Source organism: Oncorhynchus mykiss, chromosome 22 (assembly GCF_013265735.2).
Source record: "Oncorhynchus mykiss isolate Arlee chromosome 22, USDA_OmykA_1.1, whole genome shotgun sequence".
Lineage (NCBI taxonomy): Eukaryota > Metazoa > Chordata > Actinopteri > Salmoniformes > Salmonidae > Oncorhynchus > Oncorhynchus mykiss.
This window is the reverse complement of record NC_048586.1, coordinates 45640450-45656093: the sequence shown is the minus strand read 5'-3', so window position 1 is coordinate 45656093 and position 15644 is coordinate 45640450. Positions and strand designations below refer to the sequence as shown.

The 15644-nt window shown below is 50.3% G+C and overlaps 1 protein-coding gene across 3 annotated transcripts in view; it reads right to left on the bottom strand.

Moving 5' to 3' along the window:
- The window catches only part of LOC110502172 (FTS and Hook-interacting protein homolog), a 49373-nt gene continuing 33729 nt past the window's right edge, over window positions 1-15644 (bottom strand). Inside the window, exons 8-12 of one of the 3 annotated variants that reach the window (XR_005038845.1) lie at window positions 10930-12306; window positions 9928-10106; window positions 7716-7878; window positions 512-1866; window positions 1-475 (exon numbers count right to left, since the gene is read on the bottom strand). Coding sequence is in view for 1 of the 3 variants with exons in the window: in XM_036959420.1 (XP_036815315.1) it covers window positions 1562-1866; window positions 7716-7878; window positions 9928-10106; window positions 10930-12306 (2024 nt within the window). In the remaining 2 variants the exon portion in view is untranslated. Of the gene's footprint in view, window positions 1867-7715; window positions 7879-9927; window positions 10107-10929; window positions 12307-15644 lie in introns of all 3 variants that reach the window. The other 2 variants (XR_005038846.1, XM_036959420.1) reach the window with 2 other exon arrangements.

Genomic DNA, 15644 nt, shown 5'->3' with positions numbered 1-15644 from the left:
AAGGAGTGCCGATCTAGGATCTGTCCATATATGGTCACAGTGTCCTAGAGAAGGATTGCTGATCTAGGATCTGTCCATATAAGGTCACAGTGTCCTAGAGAAGGAGTGCCGATCTAGGATCTGTCCATATATGGTCACAGTGTCCTAGAGAAGGATTGCTGATCTAGGATCTGTCCATATAAGGTCACAGTGTCCTAGAGAAGGAGTGTCGATCTAGGATCTGTCCATATATGGTCACAGTGTCCTAGAGAAGGAGTGCCGATCTAGGATGTGTCCATATATGGTCACAGTGTCCTAGAGAAGGAGTGCCGATCTAGAATCTGTCCATATATGGTCACAGTGTCCTAGAGAAGGAGTGCCGATCTAGGATCTGTTCATACAATCTTATTCGTTATGATGTAAAATTCTAAACTGATGCCAGTTCCCCGTCAGTCTACCTGTCCTATCCTAAATACTGTCTCACGTGTCAGTCTACCTGTCCTATCCTAACCACTGTCGAGTGTCAGTCTACCTGTCCTATCCTAACCACTGTCTCTTGTGTCAGTCTACCTGTCCTATCCTAACCACTGTCTCACGTGTCAGTCTACCTGTCCTATCCTAAATACTGTCTCACGTGTCAGTCTACCTGTCCTATCCTAACCACTGTCGAGTGTCAGTCTACCTGTCCTATCCTAACCACTGTCTCGTGTCAGTCTACCTGTCCTATCCTAACCACTGTCTCTTGTGTCAGTCTACCTGTCCTATCCTAACCACTGTCTCACGTGTCAGTCTACCTGTCCTATCCTAACCACTGTCTCACGTGTCAGTCTGCCTGTCCTATCCTAACCACTGTCTCGCGTGTCAGTCTACCTGTCCTAACCACGGTCTCTTGTGTCAGTCTACCTGTCCTAACCACTGTCTCTTGTGTCAGTATACCTGTCCTATCCTGTCTGTCTCTGTCTGTCTGTCTGTCTGTGTCAGTCTACCTGCGCTATCCAAACCACTGTCTGTCTGTCTGTGTCAGTCTACCTGCCCTATCCCGTCTGTCTTTTAGACACTTTGTGGATACAGGCCCAGACGTCACGTACACTAGATTTAACAACGGTGGAAAGGAACTCCCTCCAGACAACGCTTACAACCAATCCAATGCTTCTCAATCTTCTGGGAGGAGGGTTGAAATCGGGTTGCAACCTTCAGTGTCACGTCTCTGGAGGAAGGGCGTGGAGACAGACAGCATCACTCCTCGGTGTCGTGTCTCTGGAGGAAGGGCATGGAGACAGACAGCATCACTCCTCGGTGTCGTGTCTCTGGAGGAAGGGCATGGAGACAGACAGCATCACTCCTCGGTGTCGTGTCTCTGGAGGAAGGGGATGGAGACACAGCATCACTCCTCGGTGTCGTGGCTCTGGAGGAAGGGTGTGGAGACAGACAGCATCACTCCTCAGTGTCGTGGCTCTGGAGGAAGGGCATGGAGACAGACAGCATCACTCCTCGGTGTCATGTCTCTGGAGGAAGGGGATGGAGACACAGCATCACTCCTCGGTGTCGTGGCTCTGGAGGAAGGGTGTGGAGACAGACAGCATCACTCCTCAGTGTCGTGGCTCTGGAGGAAGGGCATGGAGACAGCGTGCTCCTGGGCCAGAGCGGCCAGCTCCTTGAGGAACTCGGAGAAGATGACGGCGCAGTAGACGGCGTTCTTCACCCTCAGAGCCTCTGCCTGCTTCTCCAGCCCCGACGCCCCTGACCCGCCCCGGAACAGGGCACTGTGCAGCGATTGGCCGCCGTCTCGTACGTGGGCCAGGGCGAGCTGGGCGGCGTGGCGTGCCCGCGTGGGGCTGTTGGTGTGGCGAAGGATCAGGTCGCCTAGTGAGGGTTTCCGGCTCTTCACTGGAAGAGAGATAGACACAGCATGTGATTAGGATAGGACAGGTAGACTGACACCAGACAGACAGGGCAGGTAGACTGACACCAGACAGACAGGACAGGTAGACTGACACAACAGACAGACAGGACAGGTAGACTGACACAACAGACAGACAGGACAGGTAGACTGACACAACAGAGAGACAGGACAGGTAGACTGACACAACAGAGACAGGACAGGTAGACTGACACAACAGATACAGGACAGGTAGACTGACACAACAGGTAGACTGACACAACAGACAGACAGGACAGGTAGAATGACAACAGACAGGCAGGTAGACTGATAACAGACAGACAGGTAGACTGATAACAGACAGACAGGTAGACTGATAACAGACAGACAGGTAGACTGATAACAGACAGACAGGTAGACTGATAACAGACAGACAGGTAGACTGATAACAGACAGACAGGTAAACTGATAACAGACAGACAAGTAGACTGATAACAGACAGGACAGATAGACTGACACAACAGACAGACAGGACAGGTAGACTGACAACAGACAGACAGGACAGGTAGACTGACAACAGACAGACAGGACAGGTAGACTGACAACAGACAGACAGGACAGGTAGAATGACAACAGACAGACAGGACAGGTAGACTGACAACAGACACATGATAGGACAGGGCAACTGACAGACAGGATAGAACAGGTATACTGACACACACAGACTAGAGGTCAACCAATTAAATCGGAATGATCGATTAATTAAGGCCGATTTCAAGGTTTCAACAATCTGAATTTTTGGACACCGTTTTTTTTATATTTTTTTACTTATATTTAACTAGGAAAGTCAGTTAAGAACACATTGTTATTTACAATGACGGCCTAGGAACAGTGGGTTAACTGCCTTGTTCAGGGGCAGAACGACAGATTTTCACCTTGTCAGCTCAGGGATTTGTTTTTGCAACCTTCCGGTTACTAGTCCAACGCTCTAACCACCTGCCTTACATTGCACTCCACGAGGAGCCTGCATGTTACGCGACGGCAGCAAGAAGCCAAGGTAAGTTGCTAGCTAGCATTAAACTTATCTTATGAAAAACAATCAATCTTAACATAATCACTAGTTAACTACACATGGTTGATGATATTACTAGTTTATCTAGCGTGTCCTGCGTTGCATATAATCGATGCGGTGCCTGTTAATTTCTCATCGAATCACAGCCTACTTCGCCAAACGGGTGATGACTTAGCACTGTAGTTGCACCAAACCTAACCATAAACATCAATGCCTTTCTTTAAAATCAATACACAAGTATATATTTTTAAACTTGCATATTTAGTTAATATTGCCTGCTAACATGAATGTTTTATAATTAGGGAAATTGTGTCACTTCTCTTGCGTTCCGTGCAAGCAGTCAGGGTATATGCAGCAGTTTGGGCCACCTGGCTCGTTGTGAACTGTGTGAAGTCCATTTATTCCTAACTAAGACAAACAAAGTAATTCATTCACCAGAATTGTACATAATTATGACATAACATTGAAAGTTGTACAATGTAACAGCAGTATATAGACTTAGGGATGCCACCCGTTAGATAAAATACGGAACGGTTCCGTATTTCACTGAAAGAATAAACGCTTTGTTTTCGAGATGATAGTTTCCGGATTGGACCATATTAATGACCAAAGGCTCGTATTTCTGTGTGTTATTATGTTATAATTAAGTCTATGATTTGATATTTGATAGAGCAGTTTGACTGAGCGATGGTAGGCACCAGCAGGCTCGTAAGCATTATTTCAAACAGCACTTTCGTGCGTTTTGCCAGCAGCTCTTAGCTGTGCTTCAAGCATTGCGCTGTTTATGACTTCAAGCCTATCAACTCCCGAAATTAGGCTGGTGTAACCGATGTGAAATGGCTAGCTAGTTAGCGGGGTGCGCAATAGTAGCGTTTCAATCGGTGACGTCACTCGCTCTGAGACTTGGAGTAGTTGTTCCTCTTGCTCTGCAAGGCCTGCGGCTTTTGTGGAGCGATAGGTAACGATGACTCGAGGATAGCTGTTGTCGATGTGTTCCTGGTTCGAGCCCAGGGAGGAGTGAGGAGAGGGACGGAAGCTATACTGTTACACTGGCAATACTAAAGTGCTTATAAGAACATCCAATAGTCAAAGGTTAATGAAATACAAATGGTATAGAGAGAAATAGTCCTATAATTCCTATAATAACTACAACCTAAAACTTCTTACCTGGGAATATTGAAGACTCATGTTAAAAGGAACCACCAGCTTTCATATGTTCTCATGTTCTGAGCAAGGAACTGAAACGTTAGCTTTCTTACATGGCACATATTGCACTTTTACTTTCTTCTCCAACACTTTGTTTTTGCATTATTTAAACCAAATTGAACATGTTTCATTATTTATTTGAGGCTAAATTGATTTTATTGATGTATTATATTAGGTTAAAATAAGTGTTCATTCAGTATTGTCATTATTACAAATAAATAAAATAAAACAAATCGTCCAATTAATCGGTATCGGATTTTTTTAGTCCTCCAATAAATCAGTATTGGCATTGAACAATCATAATCGACCTCTAATACAGACATACAGGATAGGACAGGTAGACTTACACGACAGGCAGTGGTTAGATAGGACAGGTGGACTGACCCAACAGACAGACAGGATAGCACAGGGAGACTGACCCAACAGACAGACAGGATAGCACAGGGAGACTGACCCAACAGACAGACAGGATAGCACAGGGAGACTGACCCAACAGACAGACAGGATAGCACAGGGAGACTGACCCAACAGACAGACAGGATAGCACAGGGAGACTGACCCAACAGACAGACAGGATAGCACAGGGAGACTGACCCAACAGACAGACAGGATAGCACAGGGAGACTGACCCAACAGACAGACAGGATAGCACAGGGAGACTGACAATACAGAAAGGGTAGGACAGGGAGACTGACCCAACAGACAGACAGGATAGCACAGGGAGACTGACCCAACAGACAGACAGGATAGCACAGGGAGACTGACCCAACAGACAGACAGGATAGCACAGGGAGACTGACAATACAGACAGACAGGATAGCACAGGGAGACTGACCCAACAGACAGACAGGATAGCACAGGGAGACTGACCCAACAGACAGACAGGATAGCACAGGGAGACTGACCCAACAGACAGACAGGATAGCACAGGGAGACTGACCCAACAGACAGAAAGGGTAGGACAGGGAGACTGACCCAACAGACAGAAAGGGTAGCACAGGGAGACTGACAATACAGAAAGGGTAGGACAGGGAGACTGACCCAACAGACAGACAGGATAGCACAGGGAGACTGACCCAACAGACAGACAGGATAGCACAGGGAGACTGACCCAACAGACAGACAGGATAGCACAGGGAGACTGACCCAACAGACAGACAGGATAGCACAGGGAGACTGACCCAACAGACAGACAGGATAGCACAGGGAGACTGACAATACAGAAAGGGTAGGACAGGGAGACTGACCCAACAGACAGACAGGATAGCACAGGGAGACTGACAATACAGAAAGGGTAGGACAGGGAGACTGACCCAACAGACAGAAAGGGTAGCACAGGGAGACTGACAATACAGAAAGGGTAGGACAGGGAGACTGACCCAACAGACAGACAGGATAGCACAGGGAGACTGACAATACAGAAAGGGTAGGACAGGGAGACTGACCCAACAGACAGACAGGATAGCACAGGGAGACTGACAATACAGAAAGGGTAGCACAGGGAGACTGACCCAACAGACAGACAGGATAGCACAGGGAGACTGACAATACAGAAAGGGTAGGACAGGGAGACTGACCCAACAGACAGACAGGATAGCACAGGGAGACTGACAATACAGAAAGGGTAGGACAGGGAGACTGACCCAACAGACAGACAGGATAGCACAGGGAGACTGACAATACAGAAAGGGTAGGACAGGGAGACTGACCCAACAGACAGACAGGATAGAACAGGGAGACTGACAATACAGAAAGGGTAGGACAGGGAGACTGACCCAACAGACAGACAGGATAGCACAGGGAGACTGACAATACAGAAAGGGTAGGACAGAGAGACTGACCCAACAGACAGACAGGATAGCACAGGGAGACTGACAATACAGAAAGGGTAGGACAGGGAGACTGACCCAACAGACAGACAGGATAGCACAGGGAGACTGACCCAACAGACAGACAGGATAGCACAGGGAGACTGACCCAACAGACAGAAAGGGTAGGACAGGGAGACTGACCCAACAGACAGAAAGGGTAGCACAGGGAGACTGACAATACAGAAAGGGTAGGACAGGGAGACTGACCCAACAGACAGACAGGATAGCACAGGGAGACTGACCCAACAGACAGACAGGATAGCACAGGGAGACTGACCCAACAGACAGACAGGATAGCACAGGGAGACTGACCCAACAGACAGACAGGATAGCACAGGGAGACTGACCCAACAGACAGACAGGATAGCACAGGGAGACTGACAATACAGAAAGGGTAGGACAGGGAGACTGACCCAACAGACAGACAGGATAGCACAGGGAGACTGACAATACAGAAAGGGTAGGACAGGGAGACTGACCCAACAGACAGAAAGGGTAGCACAGGGAGACTGACAATACAGAAAGGGTAGGACAGGGAGACTGACCCAACAGACAGACAGGATAGCACAGGGAGACTGACAATACAGAAAGGGTAGGACAGGGAGACTGACCCAACAGACAGACAGGATAGCACAGGGAGACTGACAATACAGAAAGGGTAGCACAGGGAGACTGACCCAACAGACAGACAGGATAGCACAGGGAGACTGACAATACAGAAAGGGTAGGACAGGGAGACTGACCCAACAGACAGACAGGATAGCACAGGGAGACTGACAATACAGAAAGGGTAGGACAGGGAGACTGACCCAACAGACAGACAGGATAGCACAGGGAGACTGACAATACAGAAAGGGTAGGACAGGGAGACTGACCCAACAGACAGACAGGATAGAACAGGGAGACTGACAATACAGAAAGGGTAGGACAGGGAGACTGACCCAACAGACAGACAGGATAGCACAGGGAGACTGACAATACAGAAAGGGTAGGACAGAGAGACTGACCCAACAGACAGACAGGATAGCACAGGGAGACTGACAATACAGAAAGGGTAGGACAGGGAGACTGACCCAACAGACAGACAGGATAGCACAGGGAGACTGACAATACAGAAAGGGTAGGACAGGGAGACTGACAGCAGAAGATAAGTAAATAACCCAAAACATGTCAGACATCAACTTTTTGTATTTTTTTTTACATTTTATATATATTTTTTCACTTTTACCCCTTTTCCTTCCTAATTTCGTGATTTCCAAATGGTAGTTCCAGTCTTGTTCCATCGCTGCAACTCCCGTACGGATTAGGGAGAGGTCAAAGGTCGAGAGCCAAGCGTCTTCCAAAACACGACTCCGCCAAGCCGCATTGCTTCTTGACACACTGCTCGCTTAACCTGGAAGCCAGCCGCACCAAAGTGTCGGAGGAAACACTGTCCAGCTGGCGACCGTGTCAGCGTGCACTGCGCCCGGTCCGCCACAAGGAGTTGCTAGAGCGCGTTGGGACAAGGACATCCCTGCCGGCCAAACCCTCCCCTAACCCGGACGACTCTGGGCCAAACCCTCCCCTAACCCGGACGGCGCTGGGCCAAACCCTCCCCTAACCCGGACGGCGCTGGGCCAAACCCTTCCCTAACCCGGACGGCGCTGGGCCAAACCCTCCCCTAACCCGGACGACGCTGGGCCAATGTGTCCGTGGCCCTCTCACTCACCCAGAGAATCAGAGCGTCGCAGTGTGGGCATCCCCATGGGTGAGTCCGCCCAGTCCACCTTGCCCCTGGCAGCCAGGTAGCGCTGGGCTTTCTTCAGCATGGCAGGGAAGTCCTCATGGGACGCTGCAAACGTCTCGATGCGGCTCTTCACTGAGCCCAGGACCTGAGGGAGTGAGAGAGAGAAGAGAGAGGAGGCCGGGGAGAGAGAGAGGAGGCAGGGGAGAGAGAGAAGAGAGAGGAGGCCGGGGAGAGAGAGGAGGAGGCAGGGAAGAGAGAGGAGAGAGAGGAGGAGGCAGGGGAGAGAGAGAGGAGAGAGAGGAGGTAGGGGAGAGAGAGAGAAGAGAGAGGAGGTAGGGGAGAGAGAGAGAAGAGAGAGGAGGCCGGGGAGAGAGAGGAGGAGGCAGGGGAGAGAAGAGAGAAGAGAGAGGAGATAGGCGAGAGAGAGAGAAGAGAGGAGGCAGGAGAGAGTGAGAAGAGAGAGGAGGCAGGGGAGAGAGAGGAGAGGAGGCCGGGGAGAGAGAGGAGGAGGCAGGGAAGAGAGAGAGGAGAGAGAGGAGGAGGCAGGGGAGAGAGAGAGGAGAGAGAGGAGGTAGGGGAGAGAGAGAGAAGAGAGAGGAGGTAGGGGAGAGAGAGAGAAGAGAGAGGAGGCCGGGGAGAGAGAGGAGGAGGCAGGGGAGAGAAGAGAGAAGAGAGAGGAGATAGGCGAGAGAGAGAGAAGAGAGGAGGCAGGAGAGAGTGAGAAGAGAGAGGAGGCAGGGGAGAGAGAGGAGAGGAGGCAGGGGAGAGAAGAGAGAGGAGGCAGGAGAGAGTGAGAAGAGAGAGGAGGCAGGGGGGAGAGAGGAGGCAGGAGAGAGAGAAGAGGCAGGAGAGAGAGAAGAGGCAGGAGAGAGAGAAGAGGCAGGAGAGAGAGAAGAGGCAGGAGAGAGAGAAGAGGCAGGAGAGAGAGAAGAGGCAGGAGAGAGAAGAGGCAGGAGAGAGAAGAGGCAGGAGAGAGAAGAGGCAGGAGAGAGAAGAGGCAGGAGAGAGAGAGGAGGCAGGGGAGAGAGAAGAGAGAGGAGGCAGGGGAGAGAGAGGAGGCAGGAGAGAGAGAGGAGGCAGGGGAGAGAGAAGAGAGAGGAGGCAGGGGAGAGAGAAGAGAGAGGAGGCAGGGGAGAGAGAAGAGAGAGGAGGCAGGGGAGAGAGAAGAGAGAGGAGGCAGGGGAGAGAGAGGAGGCAGGGGAGGGAAGCAAAGTTAGGGAACATAGTGATCCTTCCTATCAGTATGACATGCTGACCAGTCCCTCGTTCACGTGCACCATCACGCGCATGTTGATTTTGTCCCCCCCACACCAGACGTGATCAGGACACGCAGGTTGAAATATCAAAACGAACTCTGAACCAACTAAATTAATTTGGGGACAGGTCAAAAAGCATTGAACATTCATGTCCATTTCTCTAGTTTGCTGTTGCCAGCTCATTTTGTCCTGGGATATAAACATTGGGTTGATATTTTAGCTGAAATGCACAAGGTCCTCTACTCTGATAATGAATCCACAGATAAAAGGGTAAACTGAGTTAGTTTCTAGTAATCTCTCCTCCTTCAGGCTTCTTCTTCTTCTTCGGACTTTATATGGCAGTTTTCAACCAACTTTAAGGTGCATTACCACCACCAACTGGACTGGAGTGTGAACCTCAGTTCATCTTTCAAATCACCCACGTGGGTATATGCTCCTAAAAACCAATGAGATGGGAGAGGCGGGACTTAGAATCCAGTTCTATTTCAGCACCTGGCTATGGAGATGCTCGTTGACGAGCTCGAGCAGTGTGCGTGCAATGTTCGAATAACAATGATTGTACATTTATTTTTCAACGCTCGCGCACTTGACGCTAGCGGTGTGGTCAGCATATGAGAGACTTGACGCTAGCGGTGTGGTCAGCATATGAGAGATTTGACGCTGGGTTCGAGTTAGGGAACATAGTGATGTCTTCCTACCACCTGTATAAGAGACTTGACACTGGGTTCGAGTTAGGGAACATAGTGATGTCTTCCTACCACCTGTATAAGAGACTTGACACTGGGTTCGAGTTAGGGAACATAGTGATGTCTTCCTACCACCTGTATAAGAGACTTGACACTGGGTTCGAGTTAGGGAACATAGTGATGTCTTCCTACCACCTGTATAAGAGACTTGACACTGGGTTCGAGTTAGGGAACATAGTGATGTCTTCCTACCTGTATGAGAGACTTGACGCTGGGCTGGAACACCATGTTGGTGTTGAGGAGGAAAGATCGGAGCAGGGGTTGAGGGTAGCAGGCAAGCTGGCCCAGAATACCCGTCAACAGGATGTTTACATACAGAGAGTTCTGGAGCATGTTTTCCAGCTTGGCAAACAGAACCACCATGAACGGACCTGCAGGGGAGGCGCGAGAGAGCGATAGAGAGGGGGACCCAGAGAGAGCGGGAGAGATATTTTGTTTATTTGAAACGGGGGACAAAATGTACAACAAAACACACGTCTCAGAAGTAAGAAGTGATACGTTGCAGCAGATTTAGCCAACAGTTCATTTCCCTGGGGGAGAAACAGAGAGCAAGGAAGATATAGGGAAGGAGACAGAGGGGAGCGAGGAAGAGGGGAAGGAGACAGAGGGGAGCGAGGAAGAGGGGGAAAGAAAGAGAGAGGGGAGCGAGGGAGAGGGGGGAAGAGAGAGGGGAGCGAGAGAGAGGGGGAAAGGGAGAGGAGAGCGCGAGAGAGGGGGAAAGAGAGAGGGGAGCGAGGGAGAGGGGGAAAGAGAGGAGAGCGAGGGAGAGGGGGAAAGAGAGGAGAGCGAGGGAGAAAGAGAGAGGGGAGCGAGGAAGAGGGGGAAAGAGAGAGGGGAGCGAGGAAGAGAGAATGGAGGGAGGGAAGGTGTACATGCACACTAATGGAAGTCAAGATCCAAAAAAAAAAAAAAAACAGGCAACAAAACAAGACTAAATATCAAGAGGAAGCAACAGTCTACATTAATTTCCTGTGCAACGCCATCCAACATCAAAAGAGGAAGTCAACCAAAAGAAAACATCAAACCAACATCAAAATAATTAAATAAATGGAGCAGCATCCAACCCTCAAGCACCAATTTAAAATATGAGAACTAACATCTTAACACACATAAGCAAGTAAACAGCAGATAAACAGTAAACAACATCATCTAATAGACACAAAAACCCTACTGCTCCCTGGTGGTCTTTCTCACCTGTGTAGGGCTGAGTGGATGGCTGTCCTAGAGGCCTGAACACCCCCACAACTCCAGCCACTACCCCGCTCCCCATCAGGTCAGCGTCCAGGGGAGAGGGGGGCGGTGGTTCCCCTGAGTGGGGGTCTCTGGTGGTCTCCTCCAGCTGTCTGAGCAGCCCCACCCCCTTGCTCCTCTCCCTTACCCTGTCCTCCAGCTCCCGGAGTTCCTGGGTGAAGGCCTCGATGCTGATGCCCTGGCCGTTAGAGTCCCCAGGCCCCTGCTGGCCCCCCTCCCCAGGCCCAGCCCCATCCAGGAGCTCAGAGATCAGTCGCTCCACTGCTTCTGACTGGTTAAAGAGCATTGCCTCTGGAGGTCCCGATCCAGGGCTGGATGCTGCAGCACAGAGGGTCAGCCTGTCGTTGGAGGAGTTGGCACGGGGTTCTGAGAGCAGTGAAGCAGACGGAGTCTGGGTGTGACTCGGTTTGTGTGGTGGAAGACCTCTGGAGCTTTCCGCAGCTCCACTCCCATTCCCTTCACCGTAGAAGCCCTGTAGGGACCCGCAGGACTGGGCAGGGGCAGGGCAGGCACTCACCTCCCCGTTCTGACTAGAGTCCCCCCCAGCAGGGGGCCGCTGCTCGCCCAACTCTCTCTTCACCTTCTTAACCTCCATCCCTCCATCCTGGCTGTCCCCCTGCTCCCCCAACAACGTCCCATTGATGATGGCCTGCTGAGCGCCCTTGGTGGGGGCGGAGTGGAGGTGGGGAACAGCGGAGGGGTCAGGGAGCGAGGCAGAATCAGGAGGGAGATGGAGAGGTTTGGGGAGGTGGACCTCCTCTCTCTGCAGGCTGCGTTTCTTGGTGCGGGGTGTGAGGCTGATACAGCTGTTCTTACCGATGGTGACGTCCCACTCTCCACTGTCCCTCTCTGTACTGCTCCACTCTGACCGCGCTGCTGCCACCACCGCTGCCCTCTGCTGGCCGGGGGAGGTACTACCACCCTGCTGGAAGGAGAAGTGCTCTGGGAACATGGCCAGGGAGGGGTTGGAGGTAGGGGGAGGGGGCGGTAGAGGGGCCGTGTTGGGTGAGGGGTCCTCTCCGTCGTAGGGGGCTGACCAGTTCCGGCAGGCCCAGGAGCACAGCTCTACCCCCCTACGTGCGTCCCTGAGGTACTCCAGGTACCCCGACTCCCAGTCCAGCCCCTCTGGGACGGGGTGCATGGGGCTATCTGGGGACAGGGGGGTGTTGGGGCCGGCACCGGGCGACGAGGGGACCGTCTCGGTGGGGGAGGGGGTGGAGGGCCCTCCTCCAGTGCTCTGCTGGCGCATGAAGAGGGCCAAGCGGGATGGAGTGCTGGGTTTGTGGTGTACTGGAGACTCCGAGCTGGGGCTGTTCAGGACTACAGACAGACAGACAGACAGACAGAGGGAGGAACATTAGTCATGATTCTACTTTATGTGGATATATATTTACAACATTTATATATAAATCTAAGTAGTGAGTCAAACAAGAGAGTCGTTGTGTAACATAATGCAACTTACAAATAAAAATGTTTTTTTATTTTTTATTTTATTATAATTTTTATTTTATTTTTTATTTTTTAAATATGCCCATAGTTACCTTGTATTTTGTATTATTTAATAATATATTGAATTTGGCCTTTACCACTATAGCCCATAGAAACACATTAAATAACACATTCATAAATGGTAAAATTGTGATTGTGATCCTTGTGAATTATTTTTGGACTAAAGTTTTGAAGTGTCTGTCCTATAGGCAGGTAGCCTAGTGGTTAGAGTGTTGGACTAGTAACCAGCAGGTAGCCTAGTGGTTAGAGCGTTGGACTAGTAACCAGCAGGTAGTGTAGTGGTTAGAGTGTTGGACTAGTAACCAGCAGGTAGTGTAGTGGTTAGAGTGTTGGACTAGTAACCAGCAGGTAGCCTAGTGGTTAGAGTGTTGGACTAGTAACCAGCAGGTAGCCTAGTGGTTAGAGTGTTGGACTAGTAACCAGCAGGTAGACTAGTGGTTAGAGCGTTGGACTAGTAACCAGCAGGTAGCCTAGTGGTTAGAGTGTTGGACTAGTAACCAGTAGGTAGACTAGTGGTTAGAGTGTTGGGCCAGTAACCAGCAGGTAGCCTAGTGGTTAGAGTGTTGGGCCAGTAACCAGCAGGTAGCCTAGTGGTTACAGCATTGGACTAGTAACCAGCAGGTAGCCTAGTGGTTAGAGTGTTGGACGAGTAACCAGCAGGTAGACTAGTGGTTAGAGTGTTGGACTAGTAACCAGCAGGTAGCCTAGTGTTTAGAGTGTTGGACTAGTAACCAGCAGGTAGTGTAGTGGTTAGAGTGTTGGACTAGTAACCAGCAGGTAGTGTAGTGGTTAGAGTGTTGGACTAGTAACCAGCATGTAGTGTAGTGGTTAGAGTGTTGGACTAGTAACCAGCAGGTAGCCTAGTGGTTAGAGTGTTGGACTAGTAACCAGCAGGTAGCCTAGTGGTTAGAGTGTTGGGCCAGTAACCAGCAGGTAGCCTAGTGGTTAGAGTGTTGGGCCAGTAACCAGCAGGTAGCCTAGTGGTTAGAGTGTTGGACTAGTAACCAGCAGGTAGACTAGTGGTTAGAGTGTTGGACTAGTAACCAGCAGGTAGACTAGTGGTTAGAGCGTTGGACTAGTAACCAGCAGGTAGCCTAGTGGTTAGAGTGTTGGACTAGTAACCAGTAGGTAGACTAGTGGTTAGAGTGTTGGGCCAGTAACCAGCAGGTAGCCTAGTGGTTAGAGTGTTGGGCCAGTAACCAGCAGGTAGACTAGTGGTTAGAGTGTTGGGCCAGTAACCAGCAGGTAGCCTAGTGGTTAGAGTGTTGGACTAGTAACCAGCAGGTAGTGTAGTGGTTACAGCATTGGACTAGTAACCAGCAGGTAGCCTAGTGGTTAGAGTGTTGGACTAGTAACCAGCAGGTAGACTAGTGGTTAGAGTGTTGGACTAGTAACCAGCAGGTAGCCTAGTGGTTAGAGTGTTGGACTAGTAACCAGCAGGTAGACTAGTGGTTAGAGTGTTGGACTAGTAACCAGCAGGTAGCCTAGTGGTTAGAGTGTTGGGCCAGTAACCAGCAGGTAGCCTAGTGGTTAGAGTGTTGGGCCAGTAACCAGCAGGTAGACTAGTGGTTAGAGTGTTGGACTAGTAACCAGCAGGTAGCCTAGTGGTTAGAGTGTTGGGCCAGTAACCAGCAGGTAGCCTAGTGGTTAGAGTGTTGGGCCAGTAACCAGCAGGTAGCCTAGTGGTTACAGCATTGGACTAGTAACCAGCAGGTAGCCTAGTGGTTAGAGTGTTGGACGAGTAACCAGCAGGTAGACTAGTGGTTAGAGTGTTGGACTAGTAACCAGCAGGTAGCCTAGTGGTTAGAGTGTTGGGCCAGTAACCAGCAGGTAGCCTAGTGGTTAGAGTGTTGGACTAGTAACCAGCAGGTAGCCTAGTGGTTACAGCATTGGACTAGTAACCAGCAGGTAGCCTAGTGGTTAGAGTGCTGGACTAGTAACCAGCAGGTAGCCTAGTGGTTAGAGTGTTGGACTAGTAACCAGCAGGTAGACTAGTGGTTAGAGTGTTGGACTAGTAACCAGCAGGTAGACTAGTGGTTAGAGTGTTGGACTAGTAACCAGCAGGTAGCCTAGTGGTTAGAGTGTTGGGCCAGTAACCAGCAGGTAGCCTAGTGGTTAGAGTGTTGGACTAGTAACCAGCAGGTAGCCTAGTGGTTAGAGTGTTGGGCCAGTAACCAGCAGGTAGCCTAGTGGTTAGAGTGTTGGACTAGTAACCAGCAGGTAGCCTAGTGGTTAGAGTGTTGGGCCAGTAACCAGCAGGTAGCCTAGTGGTTAGAGTGTTGGGCCAGTAACCAGCAGGTAGCCTAGTGGTTACAGCATTGGACTAGTAACCAGCAGGTAGCCTAGTGGTTAGAGTGTTGGACTAGTAACCAGCAGGTAGACTAGTGGTTAGAGTGTTGGACTAGTAACCAGCAGGTAGACTAGTGGTTAGAGTGTTGGACTAGTAACCAGCAGGTAGACTAGTGGTTAGAGTGTTGGACTAGTAACCAGCAGGTAGCCTAGTGGTTAGAGTGTTGGGCCAGTAACCAGCAGGTAGCCTAGTGGTTAGTGTGTTGGACTAGTAACCAGCAGGTAGCCTAGTGGTTAGAGTGTTGGGCCAGTAACCAGCAGGTAGCCTAGTGGTTAGAGTGTTGGGCCAGTAACCAGCAGGTAGCCTAGTGGTTAGAGTGTTGGACTAGTAACCAGCAGGTAGACTAGTGGTTAGAGTGTTGGACTAGTAACCAGCAGATAGACTAGTGGTTAGAGTTTTGGACTAGTAACCAGCAGGTAGACTAGTGGTTAGAGTGTTGGGCCAGTAACCAGCAGGTAGACTAGTGGTTAGAGTGTTGGACTAGTAACCAGCAGGTAGACTAGTGGTTAGAGCGTTGGACTAGTAACCAGCAGGTAGTCTAGTGGTTAGAGTGTTGGACTAGTAACCAGCAGGTAGCCTAGTGGTTAGAGTGTTGGACTAGTAACCAGCAGGTAGCCTAGTGGTTAGAGTGTTGGACTAGTAACCAGCAGGTAGACTAGTGGTTAGAGTGTTGGACTAGTAACCAGCAGGTAGACTAGTGGTTAGAGCGTTGGACTAGTAACCAGCAGGTAGCCTAGTGGTTAGAGTGTTGGACTAGTAACCAGCAGGTAGCCTAGTGGTTAGAGTGTTGGACTAGTAA